The sequence below is a fragment of the Simochromis diagramma genome, unplaced genomic scaffold (assembly GCF_900408965.1).
Source record: "Simochromis diagramma unplaced genomic scaffold, fSimDia1.1 OVJJ01000753.1, whole genome shotgun sequence".
Taxonomy (NCBI): domain Eukaryota; kingdom Metazoa; phylum Chordata; class Actinopteri; order Cichliformes; family Cichlidae; genus Simochromis; species Simochromis diagramma.
In genome coordinates, this window is record NW_024387523.1 from 18587245 (window position 1) to 18596717 (window position 9473).

General features: G+C 42.5%; 1 protein-coding gene across 2 annotated transcripts; it reads right to left on the minus strand.

Annotated features, from left to right (window-relative positions):
* Positions 1–688: 688 nt before the first annotated feature.
* On the minus strand, positions 689–8713 carry LOC120726781 (glycosylated lysosomal membrane protein). Of its 2 annotated transcripts, none has more exons than XM_040020714.1 (7): positions 8506–8713; positions 4259–4423; positions 3063–3161; positions 2806–2970; positions 2514–2732; positions 1509–1777; positions 689–1429 (listed from the first exon to the last, which is right to left on the minus strand). In XM_040020714.1, exons 1-7 carry the CDS (start codon positions 8599–8601, stop codon positions 1255–1257), a joined length of 1188 nt encoding a protein of 395 aa, XP_039876648.1. In that variant the 5' UTR covers positions 8602–8713; the 3' UTR covers positions 689–1254. The 2 variants fall into 2 exon arrangements, with proteins under 2 accessions (XP_039876648.1, XP_039876649.1); XM_040020715.1 differs by lacking the exon at positions 8506–8713 and adding an exon at positions 8211–8233.
* Between the last annotated feature and the right edge of the window lie 760 nt (positions 8714–9473).

Consider the following 9473-nt stretch of genomic DNA (forward strand, 5'->3'; position numbering starts at 1 on the left):
GCAACGGCGCCGTTTCCAGCGCGGGCCCAGACCCGCCTCGTGTTCCCAGGGGGCAACAAGCATCGAAGGCGCTGGAAAGGGAGGGGGGATGAGTGAGTGCTTATCAGTGTAAGTGTATGTGTGTGCGTGTCCATAGTTCAGCTTCTTCTGTGGAAGAATCCAGCAGATGGCCGCTCCTCCCTGAGCCGGTTTCTGCTGAAAATTTCTTCCTGTTAAAAGAGTTTTTCCTTTCCACCGCCACACCAAGTGCTTGCTCAAGGATCATCTGATTGTTTAGGTTTTCTCTATTTTATCGAAGGGTCTTTACCTTACGAAGCACCTCGAGGGGACTGTTATAATTATGTTTCTGAGTAAAATCAGCTGCTCTGTTCTCAGCACACCTGTGCATGTCTCTTCAACGTGCTGCCAACACCAGCCCATTCATATGAATGTGCTGTAGCCAGACTAATAAATCCTGGGTTGATTTATTAAGCTGATAACCAATTTCATGTGACCTCCTGTCCTGACTGATGATGTTAGATTAGAGAAACCATCTGAAAAAAAAAAAAAAAACTTACTTCTTATTACAACTAGGTGTCAAACAAATCCAGATGAGACATCCTGTAATGTGAAAGTTGTTTTTTTTTTTTTAATTATTAAAAAACACCAGTGACATGTCAGCTGACATCTGATGAAGAAAGAAACTGAATCAGGCAATTCTGATATATTTTATTAACAATCAACTTAACTTTGCTTCTTAGTTTCAAAGTAAAAATTTAAATCGTACATCTTTTAATCTGAAAGTCAAAGACTGGCCCCAAGGTGGCAGACTCTTCATCTGTGAGCAGCTGCTTTAAATGAACCCTTTAGACCTTTAGAGTAAGAATATGACATCATCAGAAAGGGACACGAACCTGTCAGGGTTCAGTAACAATGACTGAGGGTTCAGAAAAAGGATTTTTAAGTTTTATTTATAAACATTGTATTTTATATGACCTACTGAAAAAGTAAAAGAAAGCTTCAGAATAACCATGAGCATAAGAGCCCACAGGTTTTTCAAGATGGCTGCCAAGTGTTGAGCCTGGAGGTTTGATTCAGCAAGAAATCGATGAGGACAGAGTAAGATCTTATCCAATCACCAATCAAACACATTGACTGTCTTTAAAAACACAAATGGGTACACGGATTCTGCTGTGTGCTGACTGGCTGGAATGTCACTGTGATGTCATCTGTTTCTAAAACATTAAAACTGTCTCTGGCAACGCAGTGAAATGATTAGTTGATTGGCTCGTAGGAGGCTGAGGATGCTCCCTTGCTTTTACGGATGCAGAGCCAGATTCCACCAACCAGCAGGATGATCATGGGAATTCCCAGACCAACTGCCATGATGGCAACAACCAGAGGAGAGAAGGAGTCAACAGGCGGTGACCCAACACCCACCAGCAGTGTCCTGGAGGAGTAAGGAGGAGATGAGAGCTGATCGGCTGAGAGTAAGAGATAAAACAACAAAGAAATAACAACAAGCCTACCAGCTGAGGAAGCGTGTGACGTTGTAGAATGGTTCCCCCGCCAGGCCAAAGCTCACGTTCAGTGCCATGCTCTTTGGATCTGAGAAGAAGCCTCGGATCAGACCGGACGAAGCCGTCACCATCGACCCACTCTGAGCCCGCGGCACCGAGTGACGGCATGGCGTGGCATCTTCCAGAGCCGGCCGTGCCTGACGGTACGCCACTGGCTTCCACAGCGCGTAACCCAGAACATCAGAACTGCCATTCACTGATGACACCCATTGGGAAACCTGAGGGGTCAGAGGTCAATACAGGACATTCAGTCAAACTTTACTCAAACTACATTGTAGACAGAATGAGCAGGACCAGAAACATATGGAAGAAAAACCAAAGTCATACTCCCGCCCACACCAACAGGGCCACTGTCTACAGTAAAAAAAAAAAAAAAAAAATCTATCGAACTATATTTCTGTGACTCAACATCAAAACCTCATTTGATGTGAGAAAATATTCAAAGATCCAATCTGTGTTTGTCCAACAAGAGAAAACCCATTTTCAGCAGCATTTCAGCAGGGTAGAGCACTCTTTTCTTCTGCAGGGAAGCTTAAAACAAGGTGGAGCAAACCTCCAAACCAGCCCCCCAGACTAAAGGAGTCCATCTGCACTCTGATGTGCAGATGGACACATGCGCACACAACCCTGGATGTGGCAGGTTATTGGTTGAGTAGGTCGTCACACTGGATGTCCCGCTGAGTTTATGTCTAATCACTGACTGGGTCTGTCGTCAAACAGCACACCATACTCAATTCAGACCACATTAATTCATAATAAAAAATAAATGTAGTTAATGATGGGCCAGATTTCTCATTTTGGGTGGTACATTTATTGAATTTAACATGATATTTAAAGGGTCCTTATCATTCATTGGTTTAGGGATAAGTCTTTTGATGAGGATGATTTCCTCCAAGAAGAAAATAAAATGATGTCAGAACAAGAAGAAGAACATAACGCACAGCACAAAGCTACCTTGAATATCGATGGCGTATACTCATCGTCGATTGATTGGTAAACGTCGACTGTGCTTAAAGGATAAGCTTCCCCTACTGCATGCATCTCCAACAGGAACCTGGACTGAGTGGCTCGGGCCGGTATGCCATCCAACCACACCTCCAACTGGGAAGAGTTAACAGAGTGCAGGAGGTGCGGCCATGCCTCTCCCCGCCCCTCAGAGTCAAAAACCGACAGCTGAAATAAAAATAATGACTGTCAGCGTATCGATCATTTTTGAATACTGATTTCACTGTGCTCAGCAACAGACCTGAAGGCAGAGCGAGCCATTGGTGAAGGAGGCATCGGTGCCACACAGAAGTGCCATGGGTTCGGACAGGTTGATGGGGTTCCAGGTGAAGTTCTGCAGGTTGTATGGAGGGAAGAGGTCAGAGGTCGGCTCAGCCGTGTCGTTCACATCGTCATACTCCAACAGCTGAGAGAGAAAAAAAAAAAAAAAAAAAAGGCTAAGGTCAGATGTATCCAGACATACCCTAAAGATTTAAGGTGGACTGAGCTTGTTCTGACCCGGCTGAAGACGACAGCACTGCTGTACATCAAGCTGCTCTCTGGCTCCACTTTCAAGCTGCCGCTGGTGTTACGAGCCACAAACTCAGGCCAGTTCACCTGGGACACAAAGCACACCCAAGGTCAGAATATTATGAACAGTCATGTGACTGTCACACATATATCAACATTAGGGTGTCAAGAATGTTACAAACAACAGAAATTACTTAAACAATTTATTTATTTTAATTTTTAATTTAATTACTTTTTTATTTTAAAAGGTTGGGCTCAAGTGTTTAGCCCCTTCTTTTGGCAACATTTAACCTCCAGCTGTGAGCCCATAGCCCCAAAACCCCCGCCAATGACAGGCTTATGGACAGACCCTGGGGTTCCCAAGAAGTCTCTGTGCCCTCTCAGCTGAGTTCTCCTGATATACTTTCACATTAAAAAGTAAAAAGTCTCAGTAAAAAGGAAATCCTAGGGTCTGCTAATGAAACATACAAATGCCTGATAAGTGAGAGAAATAAAAGGCACACTGATGTTATCGGCTTGTTAACTGTGGCTCAGTGTGTGGGCAGCAGGACCAAAAAGGACACTGAGTCTGAAGCACACTGGATAATGCAGGACAGGCTCATGTTCCCAGGTTCAGAACTGATTACCTGTACAGTTTGTATGCTCTGACTTCAAGCCCCACCCACGATGTGGATCTCAGTTCGTCTATAATTTGGAATTTGGGCCTAATTATTATTTGGTAAATACCTATTCATACATGCGTAAGTGCTTTCTACCTATTATTCACACTCCAATGAACACATCAGAACCAACTTGGGGTCTTTCCCAAGGATATTTAGCAATTAGACTGGAGCAGCCAGGGATCGAACAACCAACCTTCCAATCAGTAGATCCTCTAGCTCAGGAGGTAGAGCAGATCTTCCATCATCTTTTAATCATTATTATTAAGTGAACAGTGTTTGTCGGGGACAGATTTATTAAAATTAATGCAGCTCTTAGGATATAAAATAAAATAAAATAAAATAAAAATCACCCTCTCAGTAGGCTGAAGCTTTTCATCCATTTTTTCATTTTATCAGAAGTATATTTTTTATTCTCACAAAGCTGGCCGTTCACACTCTGTTTCACTTGATTGTTTACGCCCTTTCTGAAACTTTTCTCTGTCCGATGACATCACACTGAGTTTACCGACTTCCTGTCCATACCTGCACTTCAGAAGAAGTTGAGTTGGTGTGGATGAGCAGCAGCGTTGGCGCCCCCTGGCTACAGAACAGGAAATGCAGCGTGTCATTGTCTCCCACGGCTCTCACATGCAGCAGGTCACCAGCTTGAGGGGTTGAATGTGAGCTGGGGTAAAACTGCATTGAAATCTGCAAGACAGAAGAAGCAAACCTACTCAGAGCATTTCATCTTTTCTACAGCCATTGGTCTCATCTTGCTGAATATTTTTTTTCCCTTTATTGAATAGTACAGAGTACAAAAAAGGGCATTTTTTTTAGCAAAAATGTTCATTAAATTATGCAAACAGCAAAAGATATAAAAAAAAAAATCACTATGGGATAAAACCACGGAAGGCCCAATTTATTTTGTTTTTGATTATTTCTTTTAAGTGTAAAAAAGAAATTGTAATTTTGATGAGATAAACATCTGTGCCAATTATGGCCTGGAAGTTCCGAGCTCAAAATGGGAGACACCCCCTGGAGAAAGGCCGAGGTAAGATCCTGTGGCACTTCCAGATACAGACAGACAAAATGGTGGTGGCTCCCCAACCAGACATAGTGGTGGTAGACAAACTGAAGAAAACGGCCATAGTGATAGATATAGCGATACCGAATGAAAGCAACATAAGGAAGAAGGAACATGAGAAGCTGCAGGAGTACCAAGGGCTCAGAGAAGAGCTCGAGAAGATGTGGACGGTGAAGTTAACAGTCATCCCGGTGGTAATCGGAGAACTAGGTGCATTGACTCCCAAGCTAGACTAGGGGATCCAGCAGATCCCAGGAACGACATCCGAGATATCTGTCCAGAAGAGCGCAGTCCTAGGAACAGCTAAGATACTGTGCAGGATCCTCAGCGTCCGCATCACTGTTTTATTTGTGCCACTCCAAAAACTTGTTTGTTAGTGCCTTCATTGTTTTAACACACAAAACAAAACAACCAACTACACTAGTCAACACAACACATTAACTACACACTCCAAATATGCCAAATCTTAGAAATCTCTCACATCTCAAATTCAGTATCCGATGGCGCGATATGGCAGCCTCGCTTCTGTCAGTCTGCCCCAGGGCAGCTGTGGCTACAACTGTAGCTGCCTCCACCAGTGTGTGAATGTGAGAGTGAATGAATAGTGGAATTGTAAAGCACTTTGGGTGCCTTGAAAAGCGCTATATAAATGCAATCCATTATTATTATTATTATTATTTCTTCTCTTTCGCTCGCTCTCTCACCTCCGTCACTCCCCTCTTCCTAAACAACTAAACCCCACGTGGTGCCATATAATTTTTTTATGGTCGACATGGTACATTTTTCGACCAATAGGAAAGGGTTTTCTTTTTTGCACTGTGCTTAGACATTTTTTTACCGTTTTATTCGCACAATGAACATGATGATAGTATTCAGTAAAGAGCATTGTGTATATATACACAGAATATATTCTTTTATCATAACTCTGGTTTATTACTGTTATATAGTTTGAAGTCCGCACTTTCAACACAAGTTGAAATGGATACTCATCATTCTTTGCTGCCATGTCATCTGAAATCGGTCATGTGATTTGGATTTGCGTGTCCGTTGACCCCAGAGGGTTAATACCACTCACCTTCGTTCCATTTCCAGAGTGTAACAGTCAAACCACCTGTGTTAAAATCTAAAAATGCCCATGGTGTTGATTCAAAATGTGATCTAGCACAATTATGGCCATCGGTTGCTACTGAAAACAAGAAATAAAGCCAGTCCGCGCTATGGACTGAACCATTTTTTAATGGTGGAGGGGGGGGGGTTACACTATGCAATATATTCAGTTTTAGAATTTATATTCAATGTTAATAGTAGGTAGATCCACGCATTAATGGCTGAAAGCTCCGCCTCCCATTCTACTTGTAAATAATCTAGGAACCACAAGTAAGCCACAGTCCGTAGGATGACATGGTACTATAAGGTCATTAAGAAGGGTCCTTATTATTCAAGACCGTGTAGTATGTGAGGAGCAGGATTTTGAATTCAATTCTGGATTTAACAGGGAGCCAGTGAAGGGAAGCCAATATAGAAGAAATATGCTCTCTTTCTAGTCTCGGTCAGCACTCTTACTGCAGCATTTTGGATCAACTGAAGGTTTTTCAGGGAGTTTTTAGGACATCTTGAGAATAACGAATTACAGTAGTCTAGCCTAGAAGTAATACATGCATGAACACGTTTTTCAGCATCTCTGAGACATGGTATTTCTGATTTTAGAGATATTGCACAAATCAGAAAGTATTTATACATATTTGTTTAATATGTGCATTAAAGAACATATCCTGGCCAAAAATGACTCCAAGGTTCCTCACAGCGTTACTGGAGGCCAAGGTAATGGCATCCAGAGTAGTCATCTGGTTAGATACCATATTTCTAAGATTTTCAGGGCCAAGTGCAATAACCTCAGTTTTATCTGAATTTACAAGCAGAAAATTAGAGATCATCCAGGTCTCTATGTCTTTTAGATATTCCTGCAGTATAATTAATTGGTTATCTGCCTTCATGGATAGATAAAGTTGGGTGTCATCTGCATAATGTTAAAAATGTATATTAACACCTACAGCATGCTCTAATCACTGTAATAAAATATTATTGTCAACAATATTGAATAAAGGACTGAGGCCTAGCAGGAAAGGCACAGAATGAGTCCACTGTCAGAGGCCATAAGACACAAAGATTGTAACCTTTACCACTTCTGTACTGTGATAAGCCCTGAAATCTGACTGAAACTACAACTACTGTTTAAAACATTTTTGAGATAAAAGGAAGGTTGGAAAATGGCCTGTAATTAGCTAACACAGCGGGTCGAAAGATGGCTTTTTAAGTAATGGTGTACTTACTGCCAGCTTGAAGGCCTGTGGTTTGCTGATTATATTTAAAATTGAAACATTAATTAATGATAGAAGCAATCATGTAGGAATGGGGTCTAAAAGACATGTTGGTGGTTTGGAGAAAGTAATTACTGAAGTTAACTCAGAAAAAGGAAAAAAAGAATAAATATCAGTGGCACTGAAAGTAGCTGTATGTGTTACGTCCGTGAGATGATTATGAGCACATTTAAAATTATTTCAACTGCAGGACAAGCAGTTAAGGAAGTTTCATTAAGAAAAGAAAAACCTGATAGGTGTCTCCCCAAAAGTTGATTCTGTTTATCTGGACGTGGCATTTCAGTGGGAGAAACGTTTCGTCACTCATCCAAGTGACTTCTTCAGTCTCAGCTGTCTGCAGGTTTCTCCAATCTTACAAACAGTACATTTGCATAATGACTGAAACCAGCCCACTGAAAGGAACAATGGGCTGGGAGGTCAGTTCCTTGATCATTAATATGTAAATTCTCATGACCATTAATCAGCAACCACTGATCAGTGGACACTGATCAAAGGGACCATGAGTACCACTCAGAAAGAGTTGGGGAATGGCTGCAATCACTGCATTGTAAGATGGCAAAAGATGTACCCTTAGCCCCCCTCTTGGATTCAGAGATGGTCTTTCCCTTTTCACATAAACTACACAAAGACACAGCCTTAAGAAACAAGTGCGCCTCAACTGTTTAATACTCCTGACACATACAGGATCACTATGGGATTTCACTTAGGCAATGGTTGTCCTTCTCTACTGGATCGGCTGGAGCTTTCTTTAGGTGCCTTCCTAGCTTGATCCCATTTATCAATGGCTTTTGATCAGTGGGCTTTGAGCAGTTGTTGTTGATCAATGGTCATGAGATTAAAAACCAAGGAACTGACCTCACAGCCCATGACTTGCCACTGGTGCTAGTTTCAGTCATTATGCAAATGTACTGTTTAAGGTTGGGGAAACCTGCAGACAGCTGAGACTGAAGAAGTCACTTGGATGAGTGACGAAACGTTTCTCCCACTGAAAACGTCCAGATGAACAGAATCAAACTTTCTGAGATTCATTTACCTTGATGATTGAGCATGCATCAAGACTGATAGATGTCTCAGTAACTGAAAGGATTCCAACTGCTCTCTGATTGGAGGACCACAGGCGGTTCTACCCGCTGCGCCTCTTTACGACTCTATTCAAAACAATCGGGAAACAGCTAATCGATCACACGATACAACCTTAATCCCGGGTCTATAGCCCTCAGCTGAGCTGAGCAGCTACCAAACAAGCCTCCGTCACTTCCGGCTTCCCCTTCTGGCCCTCACGCTCTCAGCCGGTTCGGAGCCGGTTCCGGCTTCACCTGTGAACTCACCTGTCTGCGTCCGGGCTCCGCGGAGCACGTTACAGTGACGATCCACAGCACGAGAACCACGTACAGTCCGCCACTCCACGCACTCCCCGCTGCCATCGTCTCTGCTCGGTCTTTGATCACATGATCCGCTGGTTCCCTGAAGTCAGCTGACCTGGCTGCTTGTAGTGTCAGAAAGAGATCAGCCAACCAGAGCTGAACTCAGACTCACCCAGTCATGGGCTGAACTGCGCAGGCAGCAGGTTTATCTCACAGCTTTAAGTTTGTCGATCCTGAGTCGAAACTCCGGCTTTTTTGTTCCAGTCAGAGTTTCAGCTCTGTGAAACTGACCAAAGGCTTATACTGCAGAGTTAACCCCGGGTTTTCTGCCCTACGACCGTGGTTCACTTTTTATATATGAATTATACTTCTGCATCAGATCATTGTAACTTATGCCATTTTGCTGTTTCATAATTTAATGAACATGTTTGCTAACGCCCTCCTCTTTTCAAACTTTCTTTATTTGAACATAGAGCACAATCATACATAAGAAAGTCCAATCTGGGTGCAGAGTGCTTTCTTTATTCTTTATTTTGTTTAAGAATCAAACTGTGTACAGACAATGGAAACATTAAAGGGAAGAGGCAGAATTATGCAACACAAAGCCAGAATCTCAAAGCAACTGAGACTAGACCAGCAGCTGCAGAGGCTGCACCTATGACTCCACTTTTATATCCATCTTTGTCGGCAAGCTCACCTCCACCATATCAAGGTACAACTTTTGAGCAACTACATTGAGGCAACAAAGAATCCCAGAAAAAGAAAAAAATGTACAACTGGCTAAAGCAACATGAGATTTCAAAACAAACCAGAAAAGATAGAAGAAGCAAGAAGAAGAACCACCTTAGGTCTGTGGGAATGTAAGTGAATGGGAGATTTCCTGGAACCTTGGAAGGAAAACTTCTAAACGAGGACAAAACTGCTGATTGAGA